General features: G+C 38.2%; 2 protein-coding genes and 1 non-coding gene across 3 annotated transcripts in view; all 3 read right to left on the reverse strand.

Moving 5' to 3' along the window:
• Positions 1-19,461, reverse strand: part of LOC125861708 (fatty acid amide hydrolase-like) — a 334,554-nt gene that overhangs the window by 296,497 nt on the left and 18,596 nt on the right. The gene's annotated exons all lie outside the window — the stretch shown is intronic.
• Positions 440-883, reverse strand: LOC125861524 (uncharacterized). Its single transcript, XM_049541398.1, has one exon. It carries the CDS (start codon positions 881-883, stop codon positions 440-442), a length of 444 nt encoding a protein of 147 aa, XP_049397355.1.
• LOC125863516 (small nucleolar RNA R71) lies at positions 12,290-12,396 on the reverse strand. The gene has a single exon (XR_007446178.1). It is a non-coding gene; the product is annotated as a small nucleolar RNA R71 (small nucleolar RNA).

Here is a 19,461-nt window from a genome sequence, read left to right on the forward strand (position 1 = left end):
ATGATCATGTACTAATAATGCACGAGATATTTATCACCTAAACCTTTAACACTAAACTTTAGTTTAGTTTATTATGTCTAAATAAGTATTAACATAATTGTTTAATTTCTTGAAAGACATGACAAAAGAAAAAGTTAGTTTTCCACTTACTTTATTTAGATAGTGCTTAGATAGTGCATTTACCTTCACTTTAAATATAACACTATGTGTTTCCTTTTATAGTCACAAAATGATAAGAAGAAAATATTATCTTAATATATTTCAATTCATCTTCAAATTATTATAAAATTTCAACTCACATTTCCATAAATGTTTTAAAAAGGGACTCAATTAATATACATGGATAAACATGAGTACTTTAATTATTTATTTTCTACAATATGACCAGTACAAAACAACAAATATTAATAACATTATTATTAGCAAATATCAACCATGATTATTCTTCCATATCCACCGAACCGTCACCAATCAAGTGATCTATTTTTCCTTCAGGGTGTGTGAAGAAATTTGCTACATCCAAGTGTGTGATGTCAACATGATCAGTGATAAAATTAGCTTCAGGATTTTTATCCTTCTTTATTAGTGATGCTTGGTAAAGCTCAACCAAATGTTTAGGAGTACGACAATCACGTGCATAATGACCCCTTTCACCACATCGAAAATAATTAGTTTTAACTGTTTCACGTTTCTCATCTTTTCCTTTTCCCCTTTGATAGTGATTTTTCTTTGGTGAATGATTAACACCTAGAAAATGATTTCTCTCTTGGTCATAATTACGACCATGTCCACGACCTCTTCCACGCCCAGCGTGGTGGGCGCACACCTCATTTACTTTAGGAACTGGTGTAGATCCAGTAGGACGATTCTCGTGATTTTTCATCAACAAATCATTATTTTGTTCAGCCACGAAAAGGTGAGAAATCAATTAAGAATACTTCTTGAAATCCTTTTCTCGATTTTGTTGTTGTAAAAGCACATTCGAGACATGAAATGTGGAGAACATTTACTCCATCATATCAACATCACTAACCGTATCTCCACATAGTTTCAATTGAGAAGTAATTCTGAACATGGCAGAATTGTACTCATAAATAGACTTAAAGTCTTGTAGCTTTAAATGCATCCAATTATATCGTGCCTTTGGATGAATGACCATCTTCAAATGGTCATATCTTTCTTTTAGATTATTCCACAGAATGAGTGGATCTTTGACTGTGAGATATTCAATTTTCAAAATTTCGTCAATATGATGACGTAAGAATGTCATTGCTTTAGCACAGTCTTATTTTGATGCTTTATTTTCAATTTTAATGGTGTCTCCAAGACCCATTGCATCTAAATGGATTTCAGCATCCAGTACCCATGAAAGGTAGTTCTTGCCCGAACTATGAAGGGCAACGAACTCAAGTTTGGTAAGATTAGTCATAATAAAAAGAAGAAAAATAATGATACCTTAGTCTTCAAATTTAGTCTTCAAACTTTGAGATGGTAGAGTCTCGTGCTGATAACGTGTCATAAAATAAAGACTAAGTACTAAAATTAAATTAATAACAACCAAGAAGAGAAGAATGTAGTAGAGAGATAAAATAGGAAACTATGTATCTTTCTTATTTTGTGTGTTTTTCCATACAAGTTACAATGCCTTTTATAGGCATAAGAAGGGTATAATGGACATTCATTAATCCATTTACAACACTTACAACACTTTTATATATAGCCAACTATTAAATGAATAATAATTGTCCACATCATCCACTTAATGATTACTATAATATTTATCTCATTATATGCATCCGGATATTACATAGATTTTTGATAAAATATATATAGATCTTTCAATATATCATAATTAATAAAAAAATATTTCTAATAATGTCTATCTCATATAATAATAATTTGTCGGCATAACTAGATTTAATAATTCCATTAAAATATTAATATTTTACAAAACTCTTGTAAAAATAATACATCTATATATATATATATATATCTATATTACCTTAAAAACATGAACTCCTAACTTGAATATTAAATTACTATAATATTCCTAACTTAGGTTGTGACTTTTTCGATCACTTGTGACTTTTCTGATAAGTTGTAACTTTTTTCAAAGGGTTGTGATTTTTCGATGAGTTTGTGACTTTTCCAAAGAGTTATGACTTTTTCAATAAGTTGTGACTTAAGAGTTGTGACTTTTTCCAACCACAATTTTTCTTCTTCTTCTTCTTCTTCATCTTTTTTCGATGAGTTTGTAACTTTTTCAAAGAGTTATGACTTTTTCAATAAGTTGTGACTTAAGAGTTGTGGCTTTTTCCAACCACATTTTCTTCTTCTTCTTCTTCTTCTTCTTCTTGCATTTTAAAAAAAATTGTGTGATTTATTGTTGTTGAGCGAGTTCAAAGTTTAGCTGAATATGAGGTACCACTATTCTGATGAAGTAGGTCGTTCTAGCCTAAGACGGTTTATTCCATAACCTCGAGTACTTGAGGAAAATAATATAATTTTTATGATATAATAATTATTTTTTTGCTTAATATATACATTAGTATGTAATGTTCCAATATATTAAGTTAACATGATGTAGTCTAAATTCATTTGATTTTGTTAACAATTTCTCTTGTGATGTAGATATATGCATCTGAATATCTTTTTCCAAAATTTAGAGAATTGTGACGATATGTTTTTGATGCTCAAGACAAAAGAATGACTTTATATATCAATATTACTTATGTGATTTAGACTATCAGGAAATTTGCCTCAAAATAGTTATTACTATATAAACATTGCCCTTTTTTTTCTACTTAATTACTATTTCCTAATATTTCAGTATTTTAGACGAACAAAAGTTAACATGACTTGTAATAACGCCAGTTGAAGTTTGTATTAGTTTAATTTTTATTATTTATTTATTAGCTAATTTTATGAGATAAATATATTTATTAATGCAAATATATATTTATTAGTTCACCTACTTTCATACAGTCCCCTGGAAATTGAAAACACATACTTTACACCACTAATCAACTTTGTTTCTTCCTCGTGAAGCATTACTTATACAGCCTATTATTGGTTAACCTGCTCACATACAGTCCCCTGACAATTTTACACACATACTTTACATATATATGTTACTTGTAACCTTATTTTAGCCGCACTTAACATCTTAATGATACCCTCTTTTATGCATCAAATTCCTGCCTAATCATGCAGATTTCGACCATTTGTCGCCCTCATCAGTGGTACTAATACACAATAACACCTAGAATTAACATTGTCACTCTTATCTCCCAATGGTAGTCATCAAGCTCTAGTCCACATGATGACTAAAAGTGAACTAGTAAAATGGAATGTACTGATAAATAAGATACAAAAACAGTTTGTTAATTCAGTGATGAGAGTCTTAGTGATTTGAAGGGGTTCAATAATACCTTACAAGAATTCAAGGCATGAAGGGCCTTTCAAAACAATAATATTAGTTAACGAAGAGGTAATAACATTGACACTTTTACTTACCTTATTTTTTATCGTTCATGTTTATTGTACTTATACCCCACCCCTTTGCACAATACTAGGTACAAAAATTCAAGCAACACTATTTAATAAACATATAGAAACATGGAAGGACTCCTTGAAAGCAAATAAGAGTTACTACATTGCTAAAGGACGCTTAGATCGCGTCAACTCCAACTACTATTTCGTACACAAAGAAGTTGAATTGACATTTACAGATAACAGAATCATAAAGGTGACTGACATTGAGGTTTCAACACACAGATTCTCTATTGGCTTTGTATCATTGGATCATGTCGATAAATTACCTAATGGTGCTATTCTAGGTAACTGTCCACCCAAATAATTTGTTATTTAATTTCATGCTCCATTACGTTATCGCTATCACTTATTTACATAACCTATTCTAAGATTTGATTTGCGTTTTAGTTTTAATGAAACCCCTCATTGAAAAAGAATATAGCAAGAGATGGGAGATAGTTGTTACAAATGAGCAGTATGTTTTGAAGATGCCTAAACTACCATCAATATAGAGATATGGTGAAGTATTGACATTTTGCTTGTAACTAATAACCCAGCATGGAGCATACAACTATTACTTTATGAGAAGATTTTGCAGAAAATGACGGTGTTTTTCTAGAAAAGATGAAAGATGATAAACCTATACTTGGCTTATGTGACGTTATAATCAATCTATAAAAGTATTGGACAGACTACTGTATGTTTTTATAACAAACTAAGTATAGTTGTGTCATGACCCAGACCGTCGTGATTGGTACCCACACTAACCCTCCGGTGGGAGAACCACTACCACAACCAAACCAAGCAACTAAACTAAAAACTAAAGCATGTAAGGATACCAAAACAGGAATAATAGCTAAAAATTGAAGTACCCATAGACTTCCAAAAGATCTAACAACTAAACAATTGCGGAAAATACACCTAGTACTTGAAAGTCAATGTACCAAAAATCTAAAATTCAACAAGTCTAAACAAGAAGGGCTACAACCCTAAACTAATGAACTAATGACTAACTAGAAATGTCTAAGTCCAAAATGTTGGACATAGGCAACAGAAGAACTCATGGCAGCCTAGAAGAACTGGCTCACCCTTGAATTCGAAACGATCACTGATCTTCTAGACGAGGTATGTCAATAGCCTCCTGAAGATGCCCAATACACAACAAAGAAAGAGCAAGTGTAGTATCAGTACACAACCACGGTGTACTGGTAGGATCACACAGCTATCCCACTAAGTGCAACATTAGTAAGTTATTACAACATTATCATCACATGCATATACCGAACATACACAATATTATCAACATTTACAAACAAGGTACAATTTCACATTTCTCAATATACACAAGTATAGCAAATCATTGGTCCTCTCATGGAACCCAAACCCAAACAGTTAGCATGGAACGTGGTACCCGATCCAAAGATTATGCCGAAACATGGAAACTGATCCCATAATTATACTGGAACGTGGCAACCGATCCAGTTAGTGTGTCGGAATGCAACACTCGATCCATTCAACAAGACACAATCACAATCACAAGTATATTCTAGAGATCATACAATTAAGTCATGATTCATGACATTCATCATTCATATTTCCTCATTTACAACTAATGTGATCAATAATGCAACATTCGCATACATACATGTATCATAATGAAGCAAGAACAAACACACATCACACAATCATAGAATCACAACCATCACCTACCTCGAAACAAGCTTAAAACCCTAAGAAACTTGATCCATCCCTTTCCGGATTCGTTCCACTTGTTCTTGGTCTACAAACAATCAGTATAATATGGGAATGAATAAACAATGACTAATTACCCGAATTACTAATAATCCTATGAACCCTAGATCAAACCCATGATCCCAAGTATCCAAACTAAGGCTTTTTCCACTATAGTTTCAAGATGAAAACCCTCCCCCATCGATAATTACAAATTAGATTACATTCTACTGATTGAATAATGGATTCGGGGAGTTAAAACCTTACCTTTAGCCTCAAGAATAGTGGAAAACTGTTAAGAATCGCCTAGAATTCGTTCATTAGCTCTAAAAATTGAAAAGTGCAGCATAAAGACATTTTAGGGTTTATTTACGACCTTAAATCATGTTGGGCCCGCCACAACGACCCTTATCCCGCTATAGCGGCCCCGCCACAGCGACCAAAATCACTGCCAAAGCTGCTTGCACGAAACAGTGAGCTATTTAATAATTCCAAGACCCCCATTTCACAACACACCTTTAACCAATGATGCTCAGAATATACCATTCACGCTAAGATCAATTCCAGGAGTTCTACTCACCCGAATTCAATTCGATAAAGTCATACGGATTCTTTAACGACTTATTGAACTACTCATGTAATCAAAATCATAAATAAGTCACCCGATTGTTACCAGATTTCCTTACACCTTAATGACTCCGATTTCATCCAAATCTGGACTAGGTTGGGAAATTTCAAGTTACTACGAAAAAGTTTTCCAACCCAAAAAATTTTCCCCATTGGCTTTTCTATAATGACGGAACCCGGTCGTTAGAATAGATACCAATTTACCCATCACTTTTCCCCGAGTGACAAAACTTACGAAAAACAGGCTAAAAAAGGGATGAAATAGTACCTGAATCAACGAACAATTGGGGATACTTGTTTCTCATGTTCCTCTTGGTTTCCCAAGTAGCTTCCCTAATTGGATGATGATTCCATTAAACTTTCACGGACTTAATCTCATTGGTCCTCAACTTACGCACATCTAAGATAAACTCATAATCATCATCACTCTCAAAACCAAGAAATATAAGAGGCTTTAGCTTCAAAAACTTAGTCAACATTTCATGCTCATTACTAGTCATAACAGATGCCAACAAAGGACGAAAGAAAGCATCATTACCTACATTCCCACCCACATTGGGCGTAGTGAAGGCAATAGGAGGATTTGTGGGAGCTTGAGTTGCTTGAACAGAAGGAAACACTCTAGGACCAACCAACCTTTTCAAGAATGACATGATCTGTTGACCGGTAGTCTCAGCCTGCACCTCTTTCTCTTATCCAACCTCCTCAGCATTTTCAACCTCAACATTCTCCTATATCTATTCAGGATGCACGGGAGGGACCTCAGTTTGGGGAGCACTTTCGATCGGTACCCTATCTCTAGTAGGAGCCACCCTTCCTCGACCTTTACCCCTAGTTTTTCCTTTACCCCTGCCTCGACCGCGATCTCTCGCTGTAGATTCCTAAGCAGGAGCATTGACGAGAGTTACGGGCCTGACGCCATTGTATCTAGTATTAACCATCTGCGGACAGAAGAGTGAAGAATGTTAGATACCAATTTGAATCGATAATACCAATTGGAATCAAGTTATAGCACAAAAGAAGACAAGAGAAGAAAGAGAGATTTCCTAAAGTTCAATATCCTCTCAAAGAAAAGTAAAGACGTCCCTGTACTGTTTCGTAATACTCTACTAGACTTGTTTTGGTACATCAAGATCAACAAACCTAGGATCTGATACCAACTTTGAAAGGCCCGTAGTTCATATCAATGCTCCAGCTGAGGAATTTGCAACGAGAGGTCGCGGTCGAGGTAGGGATAGAGGAAGAGCTAGGGGTAGAGGCCGATGAAGGGTGGCACCTACTAGAGATGGGGTACCGGTCGAAAGTGTTCCCTAAAATGAGGCCTCTCCCATGCATCATGAAAAGATAGAAGAGAATGTTGAGGTTGAAAATGTTGAGGAGGTTGGACAAGAGGAAGAGGTGCAGGGTGAGACTACTGGTGTTCCTCCCATAGACCCAATGTTAGCTCAACATATCATGTCATTCTTGAAAGGGTTGGTTGGTCTTGGAGTGCTTCCTTCTGTTCAAGCAACTCAAGCTCCCGTCAATCCTCCTTTTGTTGCCATTACACCCAAGGTGGGTGGGAATGTAGGTAATGATACTTTCTTCCTTCTTTTGTTGGGTTCTATTATGACTACTAATGAGCATGACATGTTGACTAAGTTTTTGAAGCTAAAGCCTCCACTATTTCTTGGTTCTAAGAGTGTGGATGCTTATGAGTTTATCTTAGATTGCTATTAGAGGCTTCATAAGTTGGGAATTGTCCATCAGCATGGGGTTGAGTTCGTGACTTTTCAACTTCAAGGTGAGGCCAAGTAGTGGTGGAGAGCTTATATGGTATGCAGATCTTCAGTTTTACCTCCACTTACTTGGTACCAACTTGTCATGACCCAACCCACCGGGCCGTGCAGGCACCTACATACTACAACCTAAGTACCCTCTTATCCCAATAGTTACAACATGCAGAAAGAAAGATAGAACAAAATTAAAATGTACTAACGAAATCTTATAAATAGGGACTTTTTAACACCAATTCGGTTAAGACTTGTAAAATAATTAACACCCCAAGGATCTAGTCTAAATAGGTACAAGAGCTACTAAGAGTACAAACTGGGCATAATAATAAATGACATAGCTCCCACCATGCGGAAGGGAAAATATAAGTTGCTAGAGATTTCTTCGTCTTCACATAATAAAACATCACCGACCCTACATCCAAACTATGCCCAAAAAGGCATAGCAAGAGTAGTATCAGTACAAACCGAACGTATTGGTAGGCATCATTGATCAACCCAACGCCCACCGCATAATATAAGGAAACAACTAGTACAAATATGCAATAAGCCCTTCGCTTCTCCACATTTTCACTCTCTCGAATACCTCCAAATTACACTAATACCCTTATTACTAACCACCTTACTAGTCAATCTACTTACTAGGTTCTTGATCTTAGCCCAAAAGCATCCTAACGCTTAGAAGAGTCCACAAATACAACTACCAGCAATCCGACTAGCCACTCACGATGACGTACCTTTGCTTTCTCTTCCTATCACCCAACCCTTACCTCATAGTACATTATATCTAGCTTCCTAACCACCGACCATGAATCTCCTTTGTAACCTACGGACATCCCTTGCTTGCCATTAATTATTCGACCCTTGAAACCTTGGCCTTTCCCGTTCATTCGATAATACTATACGCAACAAGTTCACTCGACACAAAAGAACAGTCGAATTTAAGTCCTCATAAACATATAACCATTCCAGGAAATCACAATATCATTATCATTACGAACCACATTCAATTTCACAATTCTCAATCATCACAGTTATATCAAATTATTAGTCCTCTCATGGAACCCAAACCCAAACCCAAACTGTTAGCATATTGGAACGTGGTACCTGATCCAAATATTATACTGGAACTTGGCAACATATCCATATTTATGCCAGAACGTGGAAATCGATCCAAGTGAGTGTGTTGGAATGCAAATCCCGATCCACAATCACTATCACAATCATACAAAAAGAGGTGATTCATAACATATAGTTCTTCGTTCATACTGATTAACATTAGGTGTGATCAACAAGCTTCGTTCACATTCATGCACGTAATACAAGGAAGCAAGAACATATCTACCACCCACAATCACATAATCACAACCATCACCAATGAACTGCTCATCCATGTATATCATGTAAGCATTAATTCATCCATACCTAACCCTAGTTCATCATCTAAGGCTTCTTCCTAGGATTTAACCATATTTCATTCGGTACACAAGGGCCTACACATAATCCTACCATTGATATTACGCACTGAACACAGATTTATAGCTACTCAATTCATAAAACCTATCCTACTTGGGCGCCAAATAGCTGCACGGAGTTATGGTCTTTGATTCTTGTTTCCAGGATTCATGACGGTGATCTTGACCGAAAATCCGCAATCCATCGACATCTTCATGCTAGAAATCTCTCCCTCCCTCTTTCCCAAGCTTGGAATAGCTTTTTGGGGGGGGGGGGTTTAGAGTGTTTTACGACTAATTTAGGTATTTTAGGAAGTAGGAAATAGGATTTCGTGTTATTTACATTCTGTCTCACCTATCCCTCTCTGGCGCCAACTTACTCTACTTTAGTGCCGCCGCCCTAGCGGCATATATCCCACCCTGGCGGGACAGTGGCCTTGTAATTTTCCATTTTTTTTCTTTTCCTAAATAACGATAGTTTGGGTTGTTACGATAGATACCAATTTACCCTTCGTTCGTCCCCGAACGACTAATATATTGATCGTCACACACCCTAATTCAGAGTACTTCTAAGCTAAGAATTTGTCCACTACAGGATCACAACGAACGATGACTCTTCGGATAATTGGTACACGAAAGGTTTTATACTCAAGGATTAGAAGAATTTGAACCAACCTAAATCGAAAGAGCGCGTCCAATTTTCATAGCCTGACCCCACCTGGGCAGCAGCCCTTCTGCTAAGGCAGGGCCACTATTGCGAGGGATCTCCCGCTGAAGCGAGAGATCGGGAGGTAGTAAAAGGGGAATTTTTTTCCGTATTTCTCCCATTTTCTTACTCAAACTCTCTCCATAAACCCTCTCAATTCACTTTTCTTCCAAACATCAATTTTAAGGTAATGATCTTGCTCCGTATTCTCTTCACTTCAACACTTAACTAACAATGATTGCATGACACTAATATATTGGGTAGAATAGGTTTTTGGGGGTAGTTTTTTGAAAATGAAATGGGTTGCTTGTTTGATATAATAAATGTAGCATGGGCACTTCCCTTACGTACCCAACGTCTCCACAACGTCCTGGGCATAAGGATTTCGTAAAAACATGGTTGAATTACTACAAAAATGGGTGAGGCAAGTTGGAAGGTGTCTTCGCTTAAAACTCGAATTTGAGGGGTATTTAGGAGTTATTTTGCTGAAATAATTGCTTATTTAGGTTCTAGAGTAGTTTATATGCTCTGATCTGCTGAAATTCTGTCGAAAATAGAGGTTTTGGGATGAAGAGGCGCCATGATCACGCTTGGTGTTCGTCCTAGATGAAGGTCGCTCTAGCGGGCTTCATTCCGCTATGGTGGCATCCCTCATCCCGCTGTGGCAGGATTTGGGCCGCTGTGGCGGGATTCAGGGGACCAGTAGCCTGCATCCCTTATGATAGAAAATTTTTCTCTTCTTTTTCCAACCTTCAACTGTCCATTTCTATCGTGCTCTATGATTAGTCCATGATTTGGACTCATTTAGGTATTTGGATAGATTTCTTGTCCTCAAATGCTTGTTTTGTGCCAATAACTGATGTAAAATCCTTGATTTTAAGGTATATGGATTTAGGAACAAAGGATGGACACTAATGCGCAAAAAGGAATAAGGCAACTAAAAGAACGAAGAAAGAAAAGGCTTGTTGATTGCCTAATACATTGGGCGAGTCACTAAATGGCTATTATCTCACCTAAAGTTCCAGTGTGCCAAGCCCTGAAGGTGAAAATCAAGTTGACAGAGAAATGAGCAGTCGATGTGTCACCGAGTGGTTCTACGATACAGTGTTGGATCGCCCAATGTTACAGAACTAGAGGATGCTGAAGGCCAAAGCAAAAAGGCAATGGAACAGACCAAAGGGTGGATCGCCGAGTTGATGGGCGATCCCGACTTACTATGTGGAATGGTCCTTGGCAGCATATTTTTGGCGATTATAAATGCATTTTTGAATATTTAGTATAAAAATTAGTTTCATAATATAGCATTTTTATCATTTTTTGAGTTGGAACTCTAAGTTTTGACACAAACTTTTCCTTAGCTTTGAAGAATTGAAATTTTCCATTTTTAAGAAATTGGAAGTGGGTCTTTGAGATTCTTCAATTTGGACCTTTGTAAAGACGAAATTAATCTTACCCAGTTGATGGAAATACAATTTGGTAACAATTTCTATCTTTTTATGATGTCTAGCTAAAACTCCAATTCTTGGAGTGTGATTATGTGATTATGGGTTGATTTAGCTTATGGGTATTTCTAATTGATAGTTTAAATGTTGTTTAGAAGTGATTTCAATCAGTAATTGTGGTTTAATTTAAAGGGCTGTAGTTGCAAATGCAACTCTACCTTCGTGTTTTTGTCCTTCTCGAGAGAGGTTTTAAAACCAAGATTATTGAATTGATAGTCTATGGGTATTGGGTTGTCATGGGTTCAGCTCGAGAGAGTGAATCCTAAATCCTTTTCCACACATTCAACTCAAGAGAGTGAATGGACTAAAGAGTAGGTTATTCTTATTTGCTGCTTGTTGGTGTTCGAGAGAAACCAACTTAATTTGGGGAAATTGTTCGAGAGAAAGTTTATCCCTACTAAAGTCTAGCTTATTCACTGATTTTCAGCTATTTACTAACAATTGCAATTACCCATTTGTCTACCTTAACCTATAATCCAATCACATCCCCAAAACCCGTCTCATTACTTGTTACTTCGTGTTATTTGATGTTGTTGTAGTTGATAATTACAATCAAAACCCCCCTGTTATTTGACACTTGTGTCACCCTTTAATTTGAGTTATGTTTTTCATCGACAGTGTCTATACCTATGATTGACTTGAACATATTCGTACTTTGCAATTGAATCTTATTCCCTGTGGGATTCGACCCAAATTCATTTAGTTGGGTTATATTACTAACTAACGATCGTTGACGCTTAAAATTGGATGAAGTGTCTTTGAAACATTATTAATCAAAATGGCGCCGCTGCCGGGGAGTGGTGTTTGTTAATATTCTTTGGTTAAGTTGAATTTTGTTCTTGTTAGTTATAGTTGAATGTACTTACTTTTAGTTTTGGTTTTCGTGTTGCTTGTTGAGCAGAGAAATTGAGCTTATCTGGTAGCAACAGTGATCAAATAGATCACCCTCCCTTGAGATTGATGAGTCTCAGGGATGACATCCTAACCTTCAAGCAATTAGAGGGTGAGACCATTTATGAGTTGTGGCAAAGATTTAAGGACCTCTTGCAGCAGTTCCCAACTCATGGACTTCCAGAAAAGATGCTTCTAGAATGCTTATAGAGAGGTCTTGGTCCCGAAAATAGAAGCGCAGCTAATCAACTCTTTCCAGGTTGTTTGACACAACAACCCTATGAAACAGTAGCCCGACTACTTGATGGCACGATTAAGACCAACAAGTAGACAGAAAAAGACCAAGATTGGCCACAGTGTTGACTCAATTGGATGTCTTGGCCAAGAAAGTCATGGAATTGGAGGAAGTGTCCAAAAAGAAGGACAGGTACATCCCCCTCACGAGCGTCGAAGGACGAAGAAGGAAGAAGGTGGGAAAATTGAAGAAGTCCTCTCACTCATCCTATACAAAGTCAAAGAGCACGACCGAGTGTTGGAGGAGATAAAAGAGAATGTCTTAATGCTAAATCAGATGACAACCTCTCATTCCGTGTTCATTCAGCTACTAGAGTCCCAAATGGACCAAGTGTTGTGTTCTCTCTACCCAGAGCTAGAAGAAGGGTTGCCTTATGAAAATAAGGCAAACCCCACAAATGGAATTTAACTGGAGACTTGAGTCATGCCACGACGTTAACTAAGGCGCTTCTGTGGAGGCAACTGTCACGACTCGAGAGCACCCCCTAGTCGTAACCGGCGTACTCGACCTCTCAGAGGTCTAATACAAGCCTCTTAGCATTCATTCATCACATAGACACTAAAAACCATAAGGAATTAAAAACTTTCTTCACACACGAAGATACTTTCATTAAATAACAAACGGAAGACTTTCTAGACTTTATACATAATGCCTCAAAAACATCTAATACTTTAGAGTACAACAATCGGGACTAAGCCCATACACAACTAAAACAATACTAAAAAGACATAAAGAGGAACAAGTTGGGTATTGTCCTCGAATCTATGAGGACTCACCAAGTCTTCATCTTTAAACACATTAGAAACCTATCCATCAACTATGGAATAGCAACATCTCCAAATCCCTACACTTTAGTCAAAAGGGAAAGAAAGGGGTTAGCACAATCAAGTACTAAGTATGGAAACCATGCAAAAACATGCTAAAAAGGACATTATTGGAGAAACATGATTTTGTGTCATTTGGTAAAACTTCATGAAAATACAAGTATAAGAGTCACAATACTCAACCTTAACCAACATGCAAGTCATTAACCACTTTAGCACATACTCTACACATAACCCATTCCTTCACCTTAAACCATCCACCTCAAGTAACCTTTGGACAACACTTTGTGCAATGTATGGATAGCGTCCCATACCACCATCCACACTAAGGCATCATCCTAAGGCCACCAAACGTGAACTTACCAGTTATCATGCTTCCTATCACAAGCCATCATGCATAACTAGTACTAATATACGTCACATAAACATATTAGTCAAATAACCCATTTCATGATCTTAGGACCTCCATCTAAAGTTATCCTAAGACACACCTAAGTGAAACATGAAGTGGCCGCCCATACAACCTCTTCAAGCACACCTAAGTGTTCCTCAAGGCCACATTAGACAATAACCTTTACATTTCAATACAACATGCTAAATAGTTCATTTCCTTAATATAAGAGAAATATGCAACATATTAAAAGGATGACAAGTCAACATTCTTTATAAAACCATTTAAGATACACACAAACATATAGGGAACAATCACATAATAGCCCTAAGGCTTAGGGAACTCACTTTAGCATCTTCTAAGCCTACTCGTGCCATGTGTAGATAGGATCCCATACTACTACCTACACGTTGTAGAACCTATCTAATACTAGAGTGCATATCCCATATGATGGAAATAGGCCTTAACCAACATAGACCACACTAGCAAGGTATGGAATCCGGAGTCTATTCTAGTCCGTGGAGGTTGTTCTACTTGCCAAGGGTAGAACTAAAAGTAACCCATGTTGGCACATGCTTTAAGAGATGTCCAAGGATGTTCATTATGCCTAATCTCATGCTCAACTAGGCCACCATCCTAACCACATCCACTCGGTTCTTTGCCTTGGTTTCCATAGAGTATTAAATCACATATGTACTAGAGAGGGTTCCTTTTCTAGTTCAACCAACTCATAGTACCTCTTCCCAAGAAAGGCCCCATTTCTTAGTCATAGCCAATCTAGGTTCATAAGGATAGCTCATTTGACTTTCTTAGATAAGGATTCTCATGCCGTTCCGGCTCCATCCATCTCTAAGTCTATCATTTCACTCAAGAAAGGAACATCACCCTAAGGTCCATCCTTCAAGGTTATACATTTACTTAGGAAAGCTAGACACATGAAAAAGGCACTATGCTTAAGTTTACCAATTCAATCTTGGCCTAGAATTACTCTTTTAGCATTCATAGAAAGAGCTCCATTACTGAGTCATAGCCCACCCAAGCATTCATATATATAATCAAGCTTTCATGACACAAGACAAGATACTCAAGTCTAGAATATGAGCTACAACATCATCTTATAAAGACTCATCATAGTCCATCATCACCATATATCACCATTTCAAGAGAAACAAGCTTTCACATTAGCATAATAACACTTTATACAATATCACATTAATACCATTAGAACATCTTCACATTATAGCTTCACACATACTTTACATATAGCTTCATATAGGACTTTACATATAGCCTCATATGTGTATAATAATACAACAATGTAATAACACTCATATAATGCCCTTCATGGCCTCAATTCACAATAATACAATATTCCAACATTATACAACAACTTCACCAATGCCTTCATGGCTACAATTCACAATAATATCAACATATAAGCACCTCCACCATAAGTGAATCACATATCAATCCATCCCAATTCTATATCAATTCTACATTTACAATGAGGCTAGGTCAACTTACCATTCTCCAAAGCCATAATCAACATTCCTCAATTCTTCAACAATTCACAATGGATAAACATAGATGATAATAGGAAACAATTATTCAACTCAATCTAAGTATAATTCCATCATCATTCAAGTATAAACATTAAACCCACTTCATAAGCCAAATTTAGGAAACTTGGAAAGACATGGGTTCATGGAATTTTTTTTCTTAAAACCATCAATAAACATCAATAATAACATAAATCATCATTAAAAATCATTTAATGCAAGAACTCATGCTTAGAATCTAAATTTGGGTTTTTGTGTTTTTGGAAGAACTTTGAAATCATTTGGATTGAGCTCCTTGAAAGGAAGAATAATCAAGGATAAAGGATCCCCATACCTTAACCTTCATGATTCCCACGAATTTTGAGAAGAAAACACTTGAAACCTTCAACCCTAGCTTGAACTTGACCTAACCCTTCAATGGAGTTCTAGAGAGAACTTTTTAGAAGAGAAGGGTTTTGTTTTTGGGAAATATGAAGAGTGAATTCTAAAATACAATACTAATATTTAAATACCTTTAAAATACTTAAAAACACATTAAACAATGACGCATATATTAATTAGGACTAGGGGTGAATTTACCAACTCACCCCTAAGTTGATCGTGTCCCGTACAGCTTTATAGGTCCATTCCACGCCCACTAGGCCACGGATCGTGGTTTTGGTATGTGGCTCAAAACCTGCAGGCCCTTGCAGGCCTGGTCCACGCCCAAGACCCACGAGTCGTAGATGGATCTACGAGCCGTGGTTTGGGGTCGTGGATCATGTTGCCCTAGCAACTTCTTGTCCAAAGATGGGGTCCTCCTCAAGGGCCCCTTGGATGGTCCTTGGGGATTCGTACCCAGACGTCTAACCCCTACACATGACCACTACACATAGGAACCATCACCACATGATTTCATCCTTAAACAACACATCAAACTTTGACGACACAACACTAGGACACACTAGCTCCCAAGACTAGTTTCCGAACGTCATGGTCGTCTCTTGACGTTTGACTTCAAAACTCTTTAAACTAAACATCTAAAGCCAAAACTCATCATTTAAACAAGATAACCACTACTAAAACACATGAGAGGCTCTAGTTCTTCCTATTTCATTTTTAGGGTTGTTACAGCAACCCAAGTGTTTATCGCTTTATTTTTGTTTTAGACATAATCGTGTGTTGATTTTGCAGGTTGAAGTGTAGAATGTGTTTGAAAAGAGAAGATTGGTTAGCAAAAGTCCAGTAAGCGACTCCCCGAAGAGGTCAGCGATCCCGACTTGAACCGACATTGGACTCATGTCATTTTGAAATTAGTCTGTAAAATTCGGTGAGCCTAGGAGCAATTTGGCGAATCGCCGACAAGGTCGGCGATCACGTCTTAGACCGCCGTTTGGACTCACACATTAACTGGAGGTCTTGTAAAACTTGGCGAGGTAAGTGCCCACTCCACGCGTCGCCGAGTGGGTCGGCGAGCAAAACTTATGTCACCGAATGGGCGAGAACTGGACGGTTTTTATGGCCAATGGTTCAAAAGTTAAAACTTTTTCACATTCCCTCACTTTTCAACTTTTCAAAATCATATCCACACTTTAGTATTCTATATTTTTGTGTTTTTATATTATTTTAGTCATCAAGTTTATGTTCGGAGTTGGATACCGTTGCCACCTAGCTTTACAAAGTATTTATTCAGCTTCAAAAAATAGTTTTCCAAACCCCGAATCTATATTTAGTGATTTGTACTCTTTTGCAAATGATTGTTATCTTAGTGATGTGTGTTGGGCCTCCATGATCGTAATTGTATATGTGTGTGCTTGTTTTAATTCGAATATCTTGCCCATAATGCCGTGATTGTTGAATTCCCGAGTATTTTTATGCCTTAAAATTGATTCAAATTGTGCGGTTGTGCTTGCATGTTGTTGGGTCTAGTCGAGTGAAGTCTAAGTAACCCGCATTTGTGCCAAATGACGTAATTTTCCCAACGATAGAGTGGTCGACCTCATTCTTAAGGGAAAAAGTCGTTAAATAGCCAAATTTGACCAAATCGGGAGAAGTGTGAGTATCCCGGGGGAATGGGTGTATTGGGTCTTAGTTTAATTGAAATAGTGCATGGTTTGATTTTGTTCTCGGGGGCTGAGGGGTTGAATTTGGAAGATGAGGCTGAGATTAAGCAAGTTGGGTCATTTGGTGAGCTGGGTCGAGCTCGCCGAACCACTCAACGGTTCACCGAATTCCCCTTCTCGCCTTTAATTTCATGCTAAATTTGGAGTTCAGATTCTGTAACTTTCGACGAGAAGCCTGAGTTCGCCTAGTGCACTCGGTGACTCACCGAAAGCCCTTCTCAATTACCCTTTTTGAGCCCCTAACCCCTAAAATGCATTGTAACTTTCGGCGATCTAAGCCTTGTTCGCCGAATGTTGTTGGTGATTCACCGAAAGGTCCTTCCCATCGCTGACATGCCATTTGTCTGAGAAAATTTTGAGCCAATCCTTTCGGTGAGCCCGACCTGGCTCGCCAAAGTGATTCGATGACTCACCGACTGGTTCGGCAAGTCTGCAAACAACTATTTTTCTGCAATTTGGCTTGAATTATTCCTAACTTTCTCTGATGTTTTGCAGACATGGCTAGACCAAAGGTTTATGTTAGAAACATTCCACCCCGCAAGCAGGCCAAGGGTATAAAGATCAACGAGGATGCAGCTGCATCCAAGGCGAAGGATACTAACCTTTCCATAATAGGTGGGAAGGGAAAAGGAAAAGGGAAGGCACCTGCATCACCAGAGGCCAGCTCCAACAATGACGGTATCTATGCCACTCACCTCACTACTTTTGAGAGTAAGGGTGAGCACCAGGAGCATTAGGCTGCCACTTCTGAGCCTAAGGATGATCTAGTAGCAGCACAAAGGGAAGAGCTGCATTCCAAGAAGCTAAATGATCCGTCTAGGATAAGGACATCCCAGCTCCCTACTTTTTCTCCCACTCTAGCACTGGATGTGGTCCTAGCACCACCAGTAAGGGCCCTCCCCCATGGTCTATGAACAGACTGAAGACTGCGGGCATAGGACAATCATTGAAGAAAAGAGGCTATCCATTGATGGAGTCATCGACAAATATCTAGAGATTATAAGTTGCTTGAAGTTCCACAAATTCTAGCTCTTCACCAATCCCCGTGGTCCATACATTCCGAGTTGGGTCAGAGAATTCTACAGTGCTTACAGTTCCTTGATACCACAAGGGAAGAAGCCGACAACCAAATTCAAGTCAGTTGACTATGTTGTTGTCAGAGGCTGGAAGGTGAAATGTGATAGTGATGCCACATATTGATGATGACTGCCAGCATTTGATCAAGACAAAGACATAGAAAAACATGAAGAAGTGGTTGGCACAGCTAATATCAGATGGTACTCCCAAGTGGCTTGAGATTGGAGTACCGATTGAGAAGAAGGATCTAAACATAGCTGCAAGGTTTTGGTTGGCTTCATCAGTAGCACTATCATGCCATCCCAGAACGAGTCAATTCCCCGCCTAACCAAGGCAGTCTGTCTGGGTTGCATCATTGATAAGATGAGGATAAATCTGGGGATGACTATGGCACAGGAGATAGTCATGAGGGCCAAGTAGCGCCAAACTTCCCTTCCCTTTCTAGTGTTGATCACCGAGTTGTGCAAATAGGCTTGGGTGCCTATAGATGAGAAGAAGGATGTGGAAGTGATTCCCACATCTTCTACTAACATCTGAAGAATCAAGGTGGAATACTTGAAATATGAGGCTGAGAGGAAGAAGGCATCTCTAGTGGACTCCTCCCCGGTTGTGGATTTCGACACATTACCTGTAGAGGTACCTTTTCCTACTCCGGCCACTGGGCCTTCAGGTATATCTATTGTTGTTTCTTATGATATCCCTAGTTCATCTACTGCTCCACTGCCTCCCAGATCCAATACTGGTGCTGCTGCCTCCCGGCCCCCACTCACTCAGGCTGCATTACTACAGATAAGGAAGCTACCCCATTCTGCTGATCATCGTGCTGCCAGACTTGAGGCCTCTATTCTTGACATGATTCAGACATCCTTTGCTGATGCTGTGACACCCTTGAATGCTACCATTGATGCCCTTGCGGCTAGGATAACGGTGTGCGAGTGTTGCTAAGGGGTCACTGAGGAGTTGACAGCTCTAAAGGCCGCTATTGCTGCACTGAGG

The sequence above is a fragment of the Solanum stenotomum genome, chromosome 4 (genome assembly GCF_019186545.1).
Source record: "Solanum stenotomum isolate F172 chromosome 4, ASM1918654v1, whole genome shotgun sequence".
NCBI lineage: Eukaryota > Viridiplantae > Streptophyta > Magnoliopsida > Solanales > Solanaceae > Solanum > Solanum stenotomum.